This window comes from Papio anubis, chromosome 8, assembly GCF_008728515.1.
Source record: "Papio anubis isolate 15944 chromosome 8, Panubis1.0, whole genome shotgun sequence".
Lineage (NCBI taxonomy): Eukaryota > Metazoa > Chordata > Mammalia > Primates > Cercopithecidae > Papio > Papio anubis.
In genome coordinates, this window is record NC_044983.1 from 107,532,419 (window position 1) to 107,554,732 (window position 22,314).

Consider the following 22,314-nt stretch of genomic DNA (forward strand, 5'->3'; position numbering starts at 1 on the left):
TGCAAAATTATCACCAGACAGTGCTTCTGTGTTCCCCCTTATAGAATACTGAGTTTAGTTCTTCTAATAACAGATGCTCCTGAAGAAGAACAGGGCTCTATCATATTGACAGCTTTGAAGTATACAGGTATTTTTAGAAATTGTCACTAGTATTATTGGACTCTCCAGGGTGAGAGATATAGTGTGGTAGAATCAAAGAACATTCTAAAGCTCATAAAATTTTCATCTAAAGAAAAAACACTATTTTAGATACTAGCCAAAAAGACTTATTGTATTTATATAAATTATTTATGTAATTTAGAGTTATATAAATTAGTTATGTCAAAGTCTACACAGCTTCTGGGCAGCAGCTAAGAGAAGCTGCATTAATCCTATACCTCACGGCATAGCACATCCCTAGAAATCAGGTATTCAAGGGGCCCAGGCTTCTTTAGATGAATGAGTGAATGAAGTGGATTTAGGAAAAAAGTATTTTTTTTAATTTGTCTAACAAGTTATCGATGATTTTTCATCTGATATATGCATGTATCATGCTTCTTACCAGTCAGATCATAGGGATTTCTGTTACAAGCTGTGTATTCCCTGAATTCTATTAAATCAAGAAAGCAAAACCACTGTGACGGATCAGCATAAAAATACCCTAAGAGTTGAGTTTCTACTGAATATTTCAGTAACAACTTTTTATTTCCATGATAATTTATAAGCAATATAGCTCCTTACTTTGATACCATTGCCAGCTTCCATTCTTATTACTTTGGAGTAATGTAATCACTGTGTCTTATTCATGATTTTAAATGAAATACTGCTGAAGGTTTTCTCACATAACATGCTATTTGCCATATAATTTTTATAAATAATTTTACTAAGATTTAGAATTTATTAATAATTTTTAAAAATTATAAATAGGTGTCAAATTTTATCAAATACTTTATTTGCAAATATTGCAATTATAATTTTTTGCACTAATCTCTTAATGTAATACATTACTTTTAAGGATTATTTAAAACTAAAATATCCCTGCATAGCTATGATGAATCCAAATTGGTTCTTGTGGGTGTTAAAGTAAACTAAATATGGCCTGAGAAGGACTCCATAGTTCTATATCTGAGTCCTTGTAGATGAACTGCAACCTAACTTAATAGGCACACAAGATTGAAAACCTAATTTAGGAATATGCACCTGAAACAATAGCTGAGCCTTGGCCAATCCCAGCAGCTGTACTTCCACTATTCATACACTGATGAGTGTTCAAAATGTGTTCAAATAAGGCAAACACAGAACTGTAAGCAATCCAGTTGTTTCTGTCCCTCCCTTCTGATTTCTGTACACTTCCTTTTCTTTGTCTAAAAATTTGTTCTGACCACGAGGCACCCTGGAGTCTCTCTGAATCTGCTGTGATTCTGGGGTCTGCTTGATTCACAAATTGTTCATTGCTCAATTAAACTCCTTTAAATTTAATTTAGCTGAAGTTTTCCTTTTCACGTGGATTATCATTACTACAATGTTGAATTTGATTTGCTAAGATTTTATGTAAGATTTTCTCATCTATAATCCTGAGTCAAATGGACCGGAATTTTTTCGCCTTTATAATATCTTTATCCGAGTTATTAGAGATATGTTGAGCCTAGAGAATGAATTTTATTGTCTAGAAGAGATTTTATAAAACTTGAAAGATCCATTCTGTTCCTTTAAAATGTGGTGAAACTTACCAGTAGAGCCACATAGACCTCATTTTCTTTGTGGAAATAATTTTAACCAGTTCTTTATTTGTTATAAAATTATTCACATATTCTTTTATTAGTTAGTTCTAGTAAGATGTAGTGTTCTAGTAATTTGTCTGTTTTGTGTAAATGTTTTTAAATGTTGATAGTTATTGACAGTTTTCCCTTAATATGTTTTGAATTTCATTAATCTATGTAGTTATGCTCACATTTTCTTTATTATATTATTTTTACCAGAAATTTTTCTACTTTGTTTCTAAAAAGAAGGGCATTTGGTTCTGTTGAGATTCTTCTATTGTTTTGGGTGGTTGCTTGTTTTTTATTATTATATGATTTCTGCCCTGTTACTGTTATAGTCTTAATGTTCTCTTAAAGGGACACAACTAATTAATTATGAGGCTTTTTTCTTCAATAATGTAAGGAATTTTTTTTTTTTTTTTTGAGACAGAGTCTCGCTCTGTCACCCAGGCTGGAGGGCAGTGGCATGATCTCCGCTCACTGCAAGCTCCGCCTCCCGGGTTCACACCATTCTCCTGCCTCAGCCTTCCGAGTAGCTGGGACTACAGGCGCCCGCCAATGTTCCCGGCTAATTTTTTTTTTTTTTTTTTTTTTGTATTTTTAGTAGAGACAGGTTTCACCATATTAGCCAGGATGGTCTCGATCTCCTGACCTCGTGATCCGCCCGCCTCGGCCTCCCAAAGTGTTGGGATTACAGGCATGAGCCACCGCGCCCGGCCAATAATGTAAGGATTTAAGGCACAAATTTCCCTCTTAACTTTCCTTTTCTAATAGCCCTCAAGCTTTGATACTTAAATTTTTCAAAATAATTAAATTCTAATATATTTTCTGTGTTAATGTCTTCTTTAATTCACAAATTATTAGTACTAATTGTGCTCTGAATTTCCAAACATACATGAATTTTTTTAAATTACATATTTTCTTATTGAACTTTAATTGCATCCTGGTCAGATATGAGCTATGAAGACTAACTTTGTTTTAAAATTTGTTTAATTTTATTTATTATTTAATATATGAGCAGTTCTTTACAGATTTGATGTGCTGGAGCTACTATTCAGAGCTTCCAGCTGGTCCCAAATCAAGCTTGCCCTTAGAAAATTGGGGGCATTGATGAACAATTATGGTTTTCTGACTCCGTTGCAAACAAACTCTGCCTTACTTTTATGTATTCTTTGATTTCCTCAATGGCATTCTGCATGTTTTCAATAAGTGTTGAATGTATCAGTGTAAATCGCAGAACTTTATGGTCCCTCCAGTTGTATAGTATGTACATGGAGCACTTCTAAACCCAACTAAAATTAGATCCTAATGTAGTTCTTGGCCCAATACAACTGAGAGAAATCTGTTTCCAAGGTTAAGATAAGATATTAAGCTCTTATTTTACTGGCAGCTTTTTAATAGTATCACATAAAAAATACAAATACTGAATAAGAATGATACGGTCCGGCTCTGTGTTGGACCCAAATCTCAACTTGAATTGTACTCTCATAATTCCCACATGTTGTGGGAGGAATCTGGTGGGAGATAATTGAATCATGGATACTGTTCTCGTGGTAGTAGATAAGTCTCACAAGATCTGGTGGTTTTATCAGGGGTTGCTGCTTTTGCATCTTCCTCATTATCTCTTTGCCTGCCCCCATCCACGTAAGACAGGACTTGCTCCTACTTGCCTTCCTCCATGATTGTGAGGCTTCCCCAGTCACGTGGAACTGAGTCCACTTAAACCTCTTTCTTTTTAAATTGCCTAATCTTGGGTATGTCTTTATCTGGAGTGTGAAAACAGACTAATACAAAGCAACTCATATATTGAGCCCTTTCTATGGGCTAAGCACTTTGCACTTCATTTGCATGAAGCTTATTATATAATTATTTAATTATTATTTATTTTGTATAGAAAATATATGGAGACTCAGATATATAAAATAATTTTTTCCAAGGTCACATGTAAGAGAGTGTATAAGATGGGAATTACATCAAGATTGTAGGGCTTTAAAGTTTATGTTTGTATTGATTGTACTAGGTTTTCTAGTTGGCTTTTTAAATCAAATAAGTGAAAATAAACTGGTCAAGTCCTAGAAGTTACTGATCTTTATTCTCATACCAAGTGTATTTGAATCCTTTTTAAAACATATACATTTAAAAATTTTAAATAAGACCTTATTTTTATTTTTATATTTTAAATGAAAGTATTGTCATTATGCTATAGTCATTTACAGATACTCTTCAAGGAAAATTTCAATATTTTTAGCAGACAGAACTATGAACAACACTTTTGTAATATTAACATGTCACTGTATTACATTGCTTTAAATTGAACATCTTGTGAATTATCAAATTCAAGACAGTCATAGTTTTTATACTTAAATATGTTTTTTAAATACACAGCTACTATGCCAAGAAAACAGTAGACCATTTTTAGAAATAATGAATTCTAGAAAAACAAATGACATTACTAACCACTTAGCTTTGGGCTGGGTGTTCCCAGTGCAGGTCTGGGATCTTTCACCAATATTTTAGAACCAGCTATGAAAAGAAATAAAGGTGTTTACAAAAGTTGATGTAATTAATTACATACACATGTGCACACACACACACACAAAAACACACACACACACACAATGTGATGCACTGTCCATTTTATTATCTGACATTTCATGTAGATAGTTTTCTCTAAAATATCCCATTCATCACAACATCTCAGTACCCTACTCAATACTCATTATGTAACTGTTGATTTCAGTAATTATTCCCATTACAGTCTATTGGCACAAGGGGCAGATTTGTGTTGCTTTATCATCTTGGGATGTTATTTCTTCTTTTAAAGGCATAAGCCAAAGTGGAGACAGTTACCTCCAACATGGAAGCTGAGAGCTGAGGGTCGTTCTTGTTGACAGAAGGCAAAAACTATTTGGGTAGGGTTTACATTTAAAAATCAAAGTTTGTTGAGATAATTAAAGATGTCATTAGAAATTGCATAGACTCAAAGGTGAAATCTTCAAGGTTTTAAACCAAAACCAAAAGTAGTCCAAAACTAAATAAATCATGTAGGATGTAGAAGTGACTGGAATATTATAGGAGCTATGACATGAACGCCTTGTAAACAAGGTATCCTAAGAACAATGTAATGTCTTAAAAGACTGTAAAAGGATGTGATTTGGGCAAACATTGCTCTGGTTGTGAAATAAAGAAAACTTTGGAAAGGAGCAAGTACAGATATGGCTAGAGAAGTTAAGAGATACTGCAGTAGTCCCAATAGAGATAATGCTGAGAGTATGGTAGTAGTGACAATAAACCAAAAAGGGTAATAGATGTTAAAGCTATTGAAATTGTGGTGATTCAGAAGGATAGGAAAATATCAAAGGAATTTACTAGATCTCATGTGTAACTATAGGATGGTAATATCACTGAGGTAGGGAATACCAAAGGGAAACTATAGGGAGAAAAGAAATTGATGAGTTTAGTTTTGCATGTATTGAGTATTGAAATGCCACTGAAGAATTCCAGTAGAGATATCAAGCAAACAACTGAATATGTAAGAGTGAAGCTAAAATAAGATAAATAAGCTAGAAATATTAATTTGTAAGTAATCTACATAAGGACTGCTATTGAAGCCATTGGCTTGAATGACATCACCTAAAAGTGAATACAAGATGAAAACGAGATGGCTGAGCACTGCATCTTTAGAAAATCACAAGTAGAAAACAATCAGTTTATAAAGGAAATAGAGAATGGATACCCAGAATTAGGAGGAAGTAAAACATTTACTCATTCAACAAATATTTATTGAATGCTTTTCACATGTAAGGTACTGATTTGTGTTAAAATTACAGTTGTAAAAACTTTGAGTAAAGTCTCTTATGAGATTATATTCTAGTTGAAGAGGGGTAGATAGGAGGACAGGCGAGTGGAAGCAGATAATGACAAGCAAACAAACCAAAGAATAAGGTCTTCTCCTACTACAGGGATTTCAATCATTAAAAAAAAAAAAAAAAGAAAGAAAGAAAAGAAAAAGAAAAATAGAAAGAATAATAGCAGAGGAATGTTCTGGTAAAGAGAATGAAAACACTTCAAATAAAAGAAAGTAATCGTCATTTACGACAGCTGCATTAGATAAAAAATTAGAAGGCTTTACAAATAGGATTTTTTGGATATAAGGAAATGGATTTTGTTGATGACCTTACCAAAAACACTGGAAAAACTTCCTTTACTCCTTCTTCTGGCAATATAACCCTTTTCTAAATGGAAATTGTCCTGACCGAGCAGCAATAGGGTAGACACTTCACTCACATCTGGTCCAAATATTAGTACCATAGAATCCAGGCTGAGTAATGGATTTGGTGATGGGCTTCATTCAAAATTGTGGCAAACAGAATCCCAGATAGTGCTTTCCTGACCAAACTTTGGGAAGGACTCTTTCTACTAGGGATACTCTGGCAGAGTAACCTAGGCATTATGGTAGCAATTTTCCCTACTCTAATGAAGAGTGTACCCACATAATTTATGTTCACCTGGTATCTCTATGACCTTATTTGGAATGAAGGCCTTTGCAAATGTAATTAACTAGAGATCTTGGGATAAAATAATCCTGAATTTAGGATGGGCCCTAAATACAAGAACTGGTATCCTTATAAGAAGAGGAGAGGCCACACAAAGATACACAGAAAAGAAGGCCATGTTGAAATGGGGTAGAAATTGGAGTAAGGTGAGGAGTCAATGAAAACCCAGGATTGTCAGAAGCTATAAGAAAATCGGAAGAGGCAAGGAATGGTTTCTGCTTAGAGCTCACAGAGGGCACAAGGCCCTGCTGACACCTTAATTTTGGACTTCTGGACTTTAGAATTGCAAAAGAATAAATTCCTATCGTGTTAAGCTAGCCAGCTTATGGTACTTTGTTATGAAAGCCCTAGAAAAATAATATACCTACCTTGAAGAGAAAACTTGAAGATAGAATAAAGGCAAGAAGTAACATTTGCATGGGAAAAAAGCTTTGAATAGATTCATAAAATTTATATATCTCTGGATCCAGAAGTGCTTACATTACTCCTAGACTTGGAGTTAATCAACAAATTTCCCTTGTTCCTATGCTAATTTGAGTTGAGTTTTTGTCTAGAGCCAAGGAAGGCAATAGTACAATCTCTTGTGTTAAAAAGATTCTATAGAGAAAACTTACCTTCACAAACAGGAACTTTTCCAGTCCAGGTGTTATCGGATCTACACACTCTATGTTCTGTTCCACCTGCTAGGAAGAAGCCAGGCTGACAGGTATAAATCAGTGTATATCCATGAGATGGAAGGTCCATCCCTACTACATTTGCATGAGCAGGAGTTTCTGGCTGTTTACAGCTGTGGGCTATATTTAAAAAAGACAACAATGTAAATTTTCTATAGATATGTTAAGAAAATTTTGAGACAGGAGTCACAATACATTTTAGACATACTTCAATATCTTTATATACATATATCTTTGAATAATTATTCTAATAAATCACAAAAATGTTTCAATGCAAATATACTTATTGATTTCATACTTTAGCATTTCCTAATCCACCATTTGTGGAATACTAGTAGATGTTAAATAAAATGAGAAAAAAAAACACATTGTCAATAACTAAACTCACAAATGTATGCTTTACCATTTTAGATAGTCACACATTCTAGAGAGTCACAACAAACTTCAGCATTTCAAAGGATCTATGAAGGTAAGATACCTTTTAATGTTTGTCAAGCTCAGGTTTTCTATATGAGTTCAGAAAATATTATTTTATGAATTTTAAATTTATTATATTTATTTTAAATTAAAAATCTATTTTCTATGGTTAAATAAAACCACAGCTAATTATATTGCTTTGGTATTAATACTTCCTAATAAAAGTACATTTTAATAATTGTTTTACATATGGAATTTTCAGGACATATTTGGATCCGTACGCTAGAAGTATCATTTTATTCACCTAATTATCTCCTTTTCTCCATGTTTCCTTCCACTCCTTATTCTCTACCTTGATTACACCATATCTTCCCCTTATTTCATCGGTTTTATGTCTTCTAAAGACCATTACTTTCTCAGTCAGAGATAAATGCTACAAGAAACTTTTCCCCTAAAACAGATAGCATTTTTAAATAAATTCCTATTGTGTTAAGCTAGCCAGCATAACTTCGTTATGAAAGTACCATAAAGAAGAGATCTATAAAAGTGATCTCTGAAAAAAGTGTTCTGTGGATAAATTTTAGAAAGCAATACTTTTCATTTGTTTCTTAATGGCAGTCCATAACGGTATAAATAATAGCTGACATTTTTTTACTCCATGGGCTAAACATTGTGTTAAATGACTTTTTGTTTTTGTTTTTGTTGTTTCTGAGATGGAGTTTCACTCTGCTGCCCAGGCTGGAGTACAGTGTCACAATCTCAGTTCAATGCAGCCTCCACCTCCTGGGTTCAAACGATTCTCCTGCCTCAGACTCCCGAGTAGCTGGGACTACAGGCACCTGCCACCACACTCAGCTAATTTTTTGTGTTTTTAATAGAGATGGGGGTTCACTATGCTGACCCAGCTGGTCTCGAACTCCTGACCTCAAGTGATCTGCCCACCTCGGCCTCCCAAAGTGCTGGGATTATAGGCCTGAGACACCGTGCCTGGCCTAAATGGTTTATATTTACTATAATTCAGTTAGTGAAATGTAATCCTCCTGCAGTAAGTATTGATTAGGAAAACTACAGTCTGTCTCTACTGCCTTCTTAAGCCCTATGTTGTGGACATGTTAGAAACTTTGAGATGCTTTGCAGTAACAGACGCTGTTTAACTTTATTTAAACTATCATATCCCAACTGGAGGACATCAAAGAACCACGGTTTACTATGAAACTCCTAGTTACAGCCCACACAGCTGTTTTAAGGTACACATTCTGAGGAATTCTCTTTTAAGGAATTTTCTACATTTAAATATAAGCCAACAAGGCACATAACATGGAATCTCTGTGGAGTGTTCTCCTGCTTTAAAGTAAGCCGCTGGTCCCTAGGTGCCCCCACAATCATTTGGATGGTTCTGAACAGGGATAGAGTAAATTCACTGGGTTTGTGTAGGCTTCAGCAAATCCTAAAAGCTAGACACCATCCTAATAAATGTTTCCACCCCAGCTTACTTTTTTTCCATTTTTCACCAAGAAACACAATTCAAAAGATAAGGGAGTAGATTTTTTAAAAAGACAACTGGAGAGAAAGAAAAGCCAAATAGCTGACCAGCTGGAATTCATTTCTAATTGTATGTCAGCAAAAGTTATTTAGTGACCCTGGGCTTTGTTCTTATTTAATCTGTATAGGAAGTGCTCTCCACTTAGGATCAGAGAACATATAAAGGAAATTCGAAATTGTTTTCAAATTTGTGGCCAAGTGCCCATGAATATTTCCTTTCATATATGTTTCTAGTTTCCCCAGATTCTCAGATAATATTTTCACAAGGGATTTTTGAAAATTAGAAACTGTGGCCGGGCGCGGTGGCTCAAACCTGTAATCCCAGCACTTTGGGAGGCCGAGACGGGCGGATCACGAGGTCAGGAGATCGAGACCATCCTGGCTAACACGGTGAAACCCCGTCTCTACTAAAAAATACAAAAAACTAGCCAGGCGAGGTGGCCGGCGCCTGTAGCCCCAGCTACTCAGGAGGCTGAGGCAGCAGAATGGCGTGAACCCGGGAGGCGGAGCTTGCAGTGAGCTGAGATCCGGCCACCCACCCCAGCCTGCGACAGAGCCAGAGCGAGACTCCGCCTCAAAAAAAAAAAAAAAAAGAAAGAAAAAGAAAATTAGAAGCTGTTAGATTGGCATCTTGGGTATTTTAGATTACTTCAGACTGATAGGTGCAGATCTATAAACTAAAACCTAAACTAATCATCACCTAAAATTACCAGTTGGCTAAATATATAAATAAACATAAGGTCTTTACAAAAAGAACAAAATTGTGCCTTGTGCTTTCTGACTTACTTAGAGAGTGCTTCCCAATGGCCATGGGTTTATGATACAGTAATAAAATTACATACATAAAATATGATTTTTAATCTAAAAGTCAATTTGATACACCTATAGATGTAAATTTATTTGTATACTTGGGAGAAAACAATGCATATAAATTCTTACCCATGATAGTATTATTTCTTATCCATAATACTTACGTATGCATTCAGGCTGAATTCCACTCCATGTAAGATCAGGGAGGCAGGTGCGTGTTGTAGAGCCTTGGAGAAGGTGTCCTTTTTTGCAATGGAACTGTACAACACTTCCTACCTATAGCAGATAAAAGAGAGAAAAAAAAATGTTCAACTACAACTTCAAATATGGCAACAAATATGGCTTGAGTGAGAAAATGCTATCAAGTGAAATTCTGTATGGTGGAGTTGGAAGAAAAAAAGAATTGAAATCTGATTTAAAATAAAATGGGAAAAATTCAAAGCTAAAAAAATAAAATCCTGACTTTGTTTACATATCATCATCAAATAGTTGGGTCCTTAGTACATACACAGATACCAAGTTTTTTTGCCATCGGAATTTGAAGAAAATATTTAAGACACCAAAAAATCCAACAAGCTACACATGAATACAAGATAGAGAGATGATTAAAGATAAATAAACGAAGCTTGATAAAAATAGATATGGAAATAAATATAGCTAACCACATAAGAAACAAACAAATATTGAAGTGAAAAATGCAATATGAGATTAGAGACAAAGGTGGTTACTGAAGGTGGTGGTGACAGCAGAAATATACAATGGAATATATACTGTTTGCACTAGCTTTTAAGGGTATAGAAATTAGGAGAATATCTAGGATAATGGCTTTCAAAGTGTAGTCTCTAGGCCGGTAATATCAACATCTCCTAGAAATTGTTAAAAATGTCAATTCTGAGGCCTTACCCCAGACACATAGAATCAGAAACTCTTAGGGTAGAAAAACCAGCAATCTGTTTTAACAAGCCCATTGGGTGGTGGTAATAAACACTAAAGTTTGAAAATGCCTTATAGAAAAGCAGAAAAGATAATAACATGATGAAAAATGTATGTTGGTTAAAATATATATCATTTGCTTTAGGGGAAAAGATAGTATATTAGATTGATTGGCATTTATTGTTTACAAAGTGAGCAGGGCAGGTAGAGGTTTGGGTAAGTGGGAAGCAGGGGTATATAGTAAATAAGAAAACAAATCACCACAGTAATGTACATGTAGTTTTAATTCTGGATCTCACTTTACTTGAATAAGTCATATCTCCTATCTCCTCTTTGAGACCTAATGTCTCATTTATAAATAACAATGATAATATTATTTGTATTGAAATCTGTTTCAAGGATTAAATTAAATAGAATATATACTCCACTCCACCCTAGGATGACACTCAAGTTTTAAATAAATTACAGGCATGATGACTCAATTGGAGAGATAAGTAAGAATTAGTTTCTGAAGGGTCTCAAATAGCAGGCTATGGTATTTAGAAGAATTAATAGTAGTAATTCTAATTATGAGGCTGGCACTGCCATTTTACATTTGAGTGGATAAAAACTGTACAAACTTGTGGCAGTAAGCCTAGGAAAAAAAGTCATTTCCTCAAAATAATTACAAGAAAAAAATGAACATGATTTATTGAATGATTAACAGTGGAGGATGAGATAAGGGATATTTAGGGTCTGCCACTTTGGACTTCTCCAGCAATTGTAGTCTGAGAAGGCGCAATCACAGTTTTAGGACTTATCACTCAGATCCTGTTTTCTGCCTTCCCCTTAATTCCTACTGCCACTTGACAGGACAGTAAGAAGCTAAGCTTAAGATGATATAATTTGATACTAAGATTCCATTTGAAACTTCAGACTCTGAATTCCACCATTTTTCATATTGTTATTATTGCCCAGAACTATACTAGGCCAGAAATATTAAATTCCAAAATTCTTTCTCTGGCAACAACCTTTTTTCTTCATGTTAGCTCATGCTGTGTCTTCCATGGACCCTCACCTTCACCTCTAGAAGATCTCTTATCCCCGGATGCCCCGTTTTCTCTAGGCTGTTACACTGATTGACTCCAAGAAGCACCATTTGCATTTTATTCTGTATAACCAGAGTCCCCTGACTTGTGCTCCAGAGCATGCCATTCACATTCTTTCTGAAGTTGTGCAAAATGGTGGTACAGGTTTTCATTTTTCAGTGTGGACTAGATTATGTAATATACAGTTTGCAGTTATATTTTTCAGTCAAACCAGTTCTACAAAACCCATCATCTCTATCAATCCAGTAATTCTTCTTAAGGTTAGATCCCAGTTAATAGTGTCACTTGTCACTAATAAATTTTCCCTTCATTCACTTCACCCCACAACTGGAAATTTTACCTTCTAAATCCTTTTCAAAGTATCATCTTCCTTTTTTCCCCACTTTACATCCAGTTTTTCTCCACAATATCTTTTCCATAGGCTTTGGCTCTCACTTTAGCAGACATCACAGTCACCAAAAGGACTTTATGAAAACACCAATAGCTGAGTGCCCCCCACCAGAGTTTCATACTCAGTGGATCTGGGGTAGGTCCATGAATCTATATTTCCAACAAGTTCCCAGGTGAAACTGCTGCTGTCAGTTAGGCGCTACACTTTGAGAGCTACAGCCATAGACAATTAGAATAATCTTCTAACTTGTCTCCATTTCTCAATTCATGACCCACTATATTTGTTTTCTACACTGAAGTCAGAGTGATCTATGCAACACGAAAGTTTGACCTTATTATTCACCCATTAGGATAAAGTTACATTGTGCTAACATTACAAAGGCCTCCATAACCTGGCCACTGACCATCTCTCTAGCATCATCATTCATAGCTTACTTTACTCAAATTCTGTTTAATTAACATTGAACTTTTGTATCCTGAAATGTATGCCTATTTTCATGCTGTTCCTACTGCGTGGAATGCCTCTCCCAACTTTCCTCTCCTAGCTCTTACACTAAAAGAATTAGCTCAGCCACCATCTGTAGAAAGCCTTCTCTGCAGCAAGAAATTAGAAAAACCATCTCTTTTGTGTGCTTCCTTAATGCTTTTCATTGTTATCGGTGTTATTGCCTAGCCTAAGAAATCATTTATTCCAGCTGACCAACATATCAAAATGTTAGCCTTTCTAGGCCAGAGACTGTGTGTACTCATCCTTGTGCACCTTGAGCTTACAAATGTGACTTGAAAATGTTGGAGCAATGGAAGGAATGGGGACTAAATAATATAAAATTACTTGATTATTTAACTTTAGAATATTTAACATCTATTGGTTCTTAAAGTGCAATGATATCACCTCTATACTTTAGATAAGGTTAAATCATTCTGTTTGTTTGTTCTTTGAAGGGTATATTTGGTTTATTTCATTAAACCTTTATATTGGTCAGGTATAAGAAAAAAGGTTGGACTATATACATTTTGTTTTTACTTGTAAGACATTTTTCCTCAATGCTGTAAGCTTTTTGAAGTCATTATAACAACTGCTTTAAATATTAACCAAATGTTATAGAATTAAAATAAAATCTGTTTTAAGATTTTTCTGTGTATCACCAACACATTTAATTAAGATTTTTGTCAAATTCACAAATACTTATACCTAATATCTAACAAAGATTTATACAGATTTAATAATTGATTAAATTGCTTATCCAGAATTTGTTATAGTCAAATCAATAAAATTTTCTCTAAATATCAGTGCATTAATAAATAATTTTTTCAGTAATGAATCCACTTAATAGTGTATTTTACATAGTTCTCTATCTTTTTCCAATTTGATATATCCTTCTGACTGAATGACTTCCAACATGCATAGTATAATTTGCTATTTGTAGAAAAATAGGTAACAAAATTGTAAAAATGTATATTATCAAATTCAAAAAAATTCTTGGAAAAATAACTTATGTACAATTTTTCGCCATTATTTACTAATAAAAAGTGTTATTTGCATATACAACATTGTAAAAATTAATATTGAAAGTTTTTATAACAAGAATTTAAAAAAATCTGTATCAAGTTTTAATTGCAACCAATGTTTAAATAAAAATCACTTTAAATTGATTTAAAGTACCATGCTGTGTATAAATGCATTATAGACTTTTAAGACATGTCTAATTAGTAAATATCACTTATGTTATTTAACACCTTATTCTCCTATTTTAAATGTTATATCTTAGTCCCTAAATCATAAAATTTATATAGCAAATAATAGGATGAATAGACATTTTGCATACATTTGGAACATTCTCAATAAGCTCTATTTTTCCCTTCCATGAGATTTCACGGCAAATGACACTTGGCATGCTAGAATTTTTATCAATGCATTTATTTGAATCTGACTTCTTATATCACATGTTTGTTTAACTGGAGTATCCAGCATGGTTCTTAGGAACTTTCAAAATTTATATATAATTAAGGTCTCAAAAACGTATATGCTTCCTCTGCAATATATACATTTTTAAAAAATAAATTTATGTTTTTCATTATGTATTTATACAAAACATTTTACTCAAGAAAAATTGAGGTAGCTTTTAATAAAAGATATTTGTAAATTAAAATAAATAAAATTGTCACAGAAAGGCAACATCATAAAAATGAAGGTATAACAGATGTGCTTAAGATGCAAGTAATTTTTGCTGACTGAGCATCAACTTTGGTTCTGGGCTTCCTGGTTTAAGAAAAGTTTAATTATTATTCTTTATATTCAAAACAAGAATATTTTAATTGAAAATAATTTTTTTACTTTCAGAATTAATGTCACTGTGTTTATCATTTAAGGTAATAAAACACTATGAAACATATATTTACCTCATTCAATATACTAGGATACTAATTTCAATTACAAACTTAAATTAGTATATATATCATATATAATCACTACGGTTAGCTTGGTAGGGTTAAATATTTTATGGTTAAATATCTTGAGGCTAAATATCTAAAGAACCAGATTAAAAACATTTCATATTTATAATGACTTTACATAACAAGCCCTAAATCCAAATAATGTAGTTTCCATTGCCCAGAGCACAGTTTAACGAGCGATACAGCAGTGTGCATGTGTGCTTGTCATTTACTTCATAATAAACCCTGATGTTGCATCAATTATTTTGACAGCTATTCTCTTCACCACCAATCTGTTTTTAGCCAAAATTATTCCAATTTACAATATTTTAATAAAAAGACAAATTATGTTGAATACTTTTTTCAATAATAGAGTTTTCATCATTTCTAGCAATGAGTGATATATTTTTGTATGTTAATAATTATTGATGTCCCAAAATCTACTATATAAATCTATATAGAAAAAGAGAGTGAACAAATGAATGCATTAAAGATAAAATTAAGAAAATAATCTAAGTGCCTCTGTAGTTCATAACTTTCTCTTGCTCTTCCCCAAAATGGGCTTCCTAACAGCTGTGATTTTGCATCATAACTCACTACTGGTCATCTAATCCAACCAACATGAATATAAAAGTTGGGACATTCTGATTCTCCTTGGAAATTTGTAATTGAGATTGAGATGATCACTTTCTGTATGTGGCTGAGATGTAAATAGAAATGATTCACTCTTGGCCATATGGCCAATCTGCAGAGAGAAACTATGAGGTGGATAAACAGAAAGTAGTATAAAAACTGAGTACTTGCAGCCAGTGCCTACATTCTGGGCTTGATGAGTCTCACCTGGATTCTTTCTTTGGGAGCCTGGACATACCTGCACAGTAATGCCTTTAGGCTTTAAGTAGCTCCAAACAGCTTTTTTTTGTCACTTGTAAGCAATCGTTTTTCTCAATGGCTCGAGATGCCTTTTGCATATAAAACCATATTCATTTGGAATTCACCAATAAATTAGTACTAATTAGAATTATATAACTATTTATTGTGTTAGATCTATACAGATTAAGTTAACAGATTCAGTATGTATGTGTATATATATACATTCATATCTGCCATATGCATGTAAAAAAGTCAATCTCCCTAATGTAAGACACAAAATATATTTAATTTTAATAGAGTTATATAATTGTATATAATTAGACTTTACCATATTTGAAATCTAGTCTATTCATATTTATTCATGTAGAATATAATGATTTAATACCTGTTTATTAGCCCAAATAACATAAATTCAGGGTTAGGTTAACTTTGTTACAGCATTTTTCAATGATTATAATACAATCCTTAGAATGCAGAGTTAGTGATTCTCTTCATTTTGTTGGATGACTGTTTTAAACTCCATGTTAATCATTCTCATCTCCATTATCTCAAATAATATTTACTAAAAAAAAAAAACTAATATTCTTTAGAAAATCAGCCTGATTTAGTACACAGACACTAACATCACAATTTTGTATTCTGTTAGAATATGTCACCAACTTGCTCTGCGAACAAAGCAAGTCACATTCTGTTTCAATTTCTTTGTACATATGATGAGGACTAGTGCTGTGCAGCTTGGTGCCCATTTTTCAGGATTTGGATCAACTGATAAAAACTTTTATGGAGATATTAATCTAAAGTTCTCTAAAAACACCAATATAATGGAGACAGACTCATTTTTACACTTTTGTATTATCCGAACAGGACTGAAGGAAATCAGAAGAATTGGAAATGCTATCAAATCAATGTTCATACTGTGCCTGAACTGTAGATAAATGGAAACTATTTTTAGCAACAAAATATGGCCCTTCAGATGAGCCCTTCCTTTAGAAATGGATGGTCTTCAGGTTCACACTGAATTTCACACAGAATAGCACAATTTACAAAACCCGGCAACACAGGGCAATTGGGTAATGTGTAAATTGGCTATTTCTGTTTGGAATCAGTATGCACTTTGGCTCCCCTTGGATCCTTTGTAACTGAAAAGTTGCTGAATCTCTACCTAAAATCGAAACTGGAAAAAGAGAGAATAAGAAAGTCAGCCACATAAGACTGGGCATGCTAAAGAATTCTAATATAACAATTCAGCTATGTGTTGTATAGTAAAGGGTTATGGTTATTTTTCGGTAATTTCCCACCATTTTAAACACTGACACCAATGTCATTTACACAATTAATGCTTTATTGAATAGCCTACATTTTTATATATTTTCTGTTTATCTCAGAAGTCTCTCCTTTAAACTCTTCAATCTTTACTTTTCTTCACTGTCCCCATATCTTCCTGTAGAGTTTACTCATTTACTCCCTCACTCTTACTGTTTCATATATAACTCTCTAATGCTTACGGATTTTTCCTATGCTAACTGCTATTTTTCTCTTTTTGTTTTAATTTATCTTTATGTTCCAGTTAAGCTATTTTATTAAAACTTTTTTTTCTAATTTACTTCTACTCTTTTGTTGTCTGTTACCTTTCTTATGTGTTTATAAATGCAGATAGAACATGACTTTTTGTTATGTCAACAAGATTATATACATATGAACCAAAGATGCATTTTGACCTAGTATGATGCTAAATGGACATAGCTAAAGCACCCACTTGAAATCCGAATGTATTGTTCTGAGATCCATGCCGAGGCACACCTGGGTTTTCACAAGAGGTACGAGTGGGCTCTAAAATGAAGATTAAAAAGATATTAGTCCTTTAAAATTTACAATAGATATATTTCTCTCATAGAAAACAATTTTAAATAATCTGGGGTTTGGTGCAAATTATCTAGGAAATAATAAATAATGTAAATGTAATAACATCTTTCCATGGACAGAAGTCTGTTAATCTTGAAGCAAGAAATTCAGGTAGACTTCATTTGATATCGATTATGAAATTCTTGAACTTTGAACCCTTCTAATATAAAAGCACTTGACATTCAACTAGCTCTGTGGATGCAAGATTAAAGAAAGATAAAGGATATGAAAGCAGTATACATGCATGTAACATTTGTCCAAAGACCTTGCTAAACTATGATTTGGGGTAGGGGAATATTTCTCTGAAGAAGTAACAGTTTTTTCCCAGAAACAGGACTTGATAGTTTGGATTTTATTGACACCCATTGGATATTCAGGCATAAGAATGGTAGATAGATGAGTCGGTTTATTTGAATGACAGATTATTTAGTTAGTTTACCAGATATGGCATTAATTTTAGGATTACAGAAATGTAGTTGCAATCATTTTGAAATCAATATATCTTTTAGATATTTTTGGAACAAATCTAATTTCATACGAAGATTCTTTATTAACTATAAAGATCTACGTAAAATGTCAGTAGTTAATAATGTCATTACCTGAAAGTATTTTTATTTTTCATTTTACTGATATATGACTAAATTATTTCAAGTGTTTCTTCTGGAAGTTTAAAGTGCTAAAATTAATGTTGTGTTTTCTACCAATGTTCATTTCCAGTGCCTTCTAATTGCTTCTGTATTTTATACTTGTTTTTATATTTAGCCAACTATAGTTTATAGGATAAAGAAAACCATTAAATGTCACCCCTATTAATTACACAGTTACTGTGCATAATCAGCCTTTAATTAATATTACCTATGCAGTGAGGTGATGAACCACTCCAAGTGCCATCTGCTTGACATATTCTGGTGCTTGATCCCACTAATATGAAAGGAGAATTGCAGCTGAATGAAACTTCTGACTGGTATATAAAACTTTTGCCTTCTCTTTTTCCTTGGGCAGGTATACCAGGGTCACCACAAAACTTTGCTGGAAATGAAAAGAAAGATGCTTATATCAAAGATTTAGTATTCAGCAGAGTACATAGTTTGGAAAAATGGTGACAATTAATTTGCATATTGAACTAAAGAGATACATTATTCATGATAAAGCTATCCCAATGAAAAATTTTATTTTTTAGCTTATGTGTAGATAAACAAATACTGAATTGAAAACTCAGTACGATATTTAAAAATCAGTTTGATTCAGATGTTTTCCACTTAGTAAGCTACCTTAATAAAGACAGAATTTTTGTACTTTTGTTGTTTTGTATTGACCAAAATCGAACCACATATTTAGACTTGTTGGCTGCCGAGTTGGAATATACTCTTGAAAAAGTAGGTGACTCATAGGTATCCCTGTCAAAAAGAACCAACCCATAATGCTCCAGACTGCACGCTACAGACTGCAGTGCCCTTTTACAAGTACATAAAAAGCTCTGGTAATTTGTTTTATTGTACTCTGAATACTCTGAACACTCGAAGCACATATCCCAGAATCTTATTGCCTTCCTCTTCAAAATATTGTCGGTATTTTTTAGCATTTTTTTAAAAGAAAACAAGGCCATCAGAATCTAAATCTATGCCAAACTATGGAATGTCAATGTTCTACAACAAGCTCTGAAAAGACCAACTTGATAGACTTTCTAAAAATTTTGATTAGATTATTCCATTCAATATACATTTATCAATTACTAAAGAAAAACATTATTCTAGGTGGTTTGGGGCGCTTGAATATGTCAGTAAACAAATACTGTAGGAAATCTGCTTTTGTAGGGTTTATGCATTTGTGAGGGAAGCAAACAAACAAACATAATTAGCAAGTTTTAAGGAAAGGTAGTATGTGAAAAAGTGGTAAGTACTATGGGAAAAAAAAATCATTCAGATGAAAGAGATCAAGAATGTATGTACATGTAGTAGTGTGTGTTAGGAGGTGGGGGAAGATCTTAAATAAAGTGACGAAGGTGTCTCTCACTAAGAAAAGATTTAGGGAAACAAAATACTTAGCCACGCTGAAGTCCTAAGGGACGGCATTCTAGATAGAGTAAACAGCACTGCCAAAGTCCTCTGCTGGAGCATGGCTAGCTTTTTAGAGGAATATAAGGATGCCTGTGTGGCTAGAGCAGAGTGAGCATGCAGAAGTGTAATGGAGAATGAGAGCAAATGGTTTCAAATGTATCAGACAACCCAGGCAAATGCACCTTTATCAAATGCTTTCAAGGTTTTTATTGTGGCAAAAATAATACATAACATATAAGTTATAAATTTAACCATTTTCAAATGTACTCGGTTTTCAAATGTTCAGATTAAGCACCTGAAAGCTTGTGTCCCTCTGAAGAAAACAAACGGCAACAACCAAATGCTTTTAAGTATAAATGTTGCCTTAAGAGGATTATAGGTTGGGTACCCATAAAATGCATCATCCAAATCGAGAAACTTTTGAGAGTGAAAGGGAATTCTAAACGTACAAGAGATCGGCCACGACAATGAGAATAAACTTGGCATGCCCGAGCCATCTAGAACACATGTATACCTTAATTATAGACTACCATAATCTTGGCCTTAAGGTATAAATAAAACCTTCCCTGAAATTCAAGAGTATAGAATAAACTTGGATTTTTAAACCTCCTTTTAGTAGCATTTAAGAGACTACTAGGAGTCTTTTTTAAAACAATTACTTTTTTAAATTACTTTTTTAAAACAATTAAAATGAAAACTAATCATTAACAGCTATTTATGACAAGCCCACAGCCAATATCATACTGAATGGGCAAAAACTGGAAGCATTCCCTTTGAAAACCGGCACAAGACAAGGATGCCCTCTCTCGCCACTCCTATTCAACACAGTATTGGAAGTTCTGTCCAGGGCAATCAGGCTAGAGAAATAAATAAGGGTATTCAAATAGGAAGACAGGAAGTCAAATTGTCTCCATTTGCAGATGACATGATTGTATATTTATAAAACCCCACCATCTCAGCCCAAAATTTCCTTAAGCTGATAAGCAACTTCAGCAAAGTCTCAGGATACAAAATCAATGTGTAAGAATCACAAGCATTCTTATACACCAATGACAGACAAACAGAGAGTGAAACAATGAGTGACCTCCCATTCACAGTTGCTACAAAGAGAATAAAATACCTAAGAATAGAACTTACAAGGGATGTGAAGGACCTCTTCAAGGAGAACTGCAAACCACTGCTTAAGGAAATCACAGAGGACACAAATAAATGGAAAAACATTTCATGCTCAGGGATAAGAAGAATTGATATTGTAAAAATGGCCATACTGCCCAATGTAATTTATAGATTCAATGCTATCCCCATCAAGCTACCACTGACTTTCTTCACAGAATTGGAAAAACTACTTTAAACTTCATATGAAATTTAAAAAGAGTCTGCATAGTCAAGAGAATCCAAAGCAAAAAGAACAAAGCTGGAGGCATCACGTTACCTCACTTCAAACTATACTACAAGGCTACAGTAACCAAAACAGCATGGTACTGGTACCAAAACAGATATATAGACCAATGCCACAGAACAGAGGCCTCAGAAATAACACCACACATCTACAACCATCTTATCTTTGACAAAACTGACAAAAACAAGCAGTAGGGAAAGGATTCCCTATTTAACAAATGGTGTAGGGAAAACTGATGAGCCATATGCAGGAAACTGAAACTGGACCCCTTCCTTAAACCTTATACAAAAATTAATTTGAGATATATTAAAGACTTAAATGTGAGACCTAAAACCATAAAAATCCTACAAGAAAACCTAGGCAATACGATTCAGGACAGAGGCATGGTGCAAAGACTTCATGTCTAAAACACCAAAAGCAATGGAAACAAAAGCCAAATTTGACAAATGGAATCTAATTAAACTACAGAGCTTCTGAACAACAAAAGAAACTGTCATCAGAGTGAACAGACAATGTAGAGAATGGGAGAAAATGTTTGCAATCTATTCGTATGACAAAGGGTTAATATCCAGTATCTACAAAGAACTTAAACAAATTAACAAGAAAAAAAAAAAAAACCCTTAAAAAAGTAGACAAAGGATATGAACAGCTACTTTTCAAAATAAGACATTTATGCAGCCAACAAATATACAGAAAAAAGCTCATTATCACTGGTCATTAGAGAAATGCAAATCAAAACCACAATGAGATATCATCTCACACCAGTTAGAATGGCGATCATTAAAAAGTCAGGAAACGACAGATGCTGGAGAGGATGTGGAGAAACAGGAATGCTTTTACACTGTTGGTGGGAATGTAAATTCGTTCAACCACTGTGGAAGACAGTGTGGTGATTCCTCAAGCATCTAGAACTAGAAATACCATTTGACGGCTGGGTGCGGTGGCTCACACCTGTAATCCCAGCACTTTGGGAGGACGAGGTGGGCAGATCACAAGGTCAGGAGATTGAGACCATCCTGGCTAACACAGTGAAACCCTATCTCTACTAAAAATACAAAAATTTTAGCCTGGCATGGTGGTGGGTGCCTGTAATCCCAGCTACTTGGCAGGCTGAGTCAGGAGAATGGCCTGAACCTGGGAGGCAGAGCTTGAAGTGAGCCGAGATCGTGCCACTGTACTCCAGCCTGGGGTACAGAGTGAGACTTCATCTCAAAAAAGAGACTTGACTTAGCAATCCCATTACTGGGTATATAGCCAAACATTATAAAGCATTCTACTATAAAGACACAGGCACACGTATGTTTATTATGGCACTATTCACAACAGCAAAGACTTGGAACCAACCCAGATGTCTATCAGTGATAGACTGGATAAAGAAAATGTGGCAAATATACACCATGGAATACTATGCAGTCATAAAAAAGGATGCATTCATGTCCTTTGCAGGGACATGGATAAAGTTGGAAACCATCATTCTCAGCAAATTAACACAAGAACACAA

At 33.9% G+C, this 22,314-nt stretch overlaps 1 protein-coding gene across 6 annotated transcripts in view; it reads right to left on the minus strand.

Moving 5' to 3' along the window:
* CSMD3 (CUB and Sushi multiple domains 3) overlaps window positions 1-22,314 on the minus strand; it is a 1,287,556-nt gene that overhangs the window by 14,950 nt on the left and 1,250,292 nt on the right. For all 6 annotated transcript variants that reach the window (XM_021942876.2, XM_031650139.1, XM_031650136.1 and 3 more), the window contains 5 exons: window positions 18,213-18,386; window positions 17,212-17,285; window positions 9,903-10,014; window positions 6,910-7,089; window positions 4,197-4,262 (listed from right to left, as the gene is read on the minus strand). In XM_021942876.2, coding sequence (XP_021798568.2) covers window positions 4,197-4,262; window positions 6,910-7,089; window positions 9,903-10,014; window positions 17,212-17,285; window positions 18,213-18,386 — 606 coding nt within the window. The remainder of the gene's footprint in view (window positions 1-4,196; window positions 4,263-6,909; window positions 7,090-9,902; window positions 10,015-17,211; window positions 17,286-18,212; window positions 18,387-22,314) is intronic.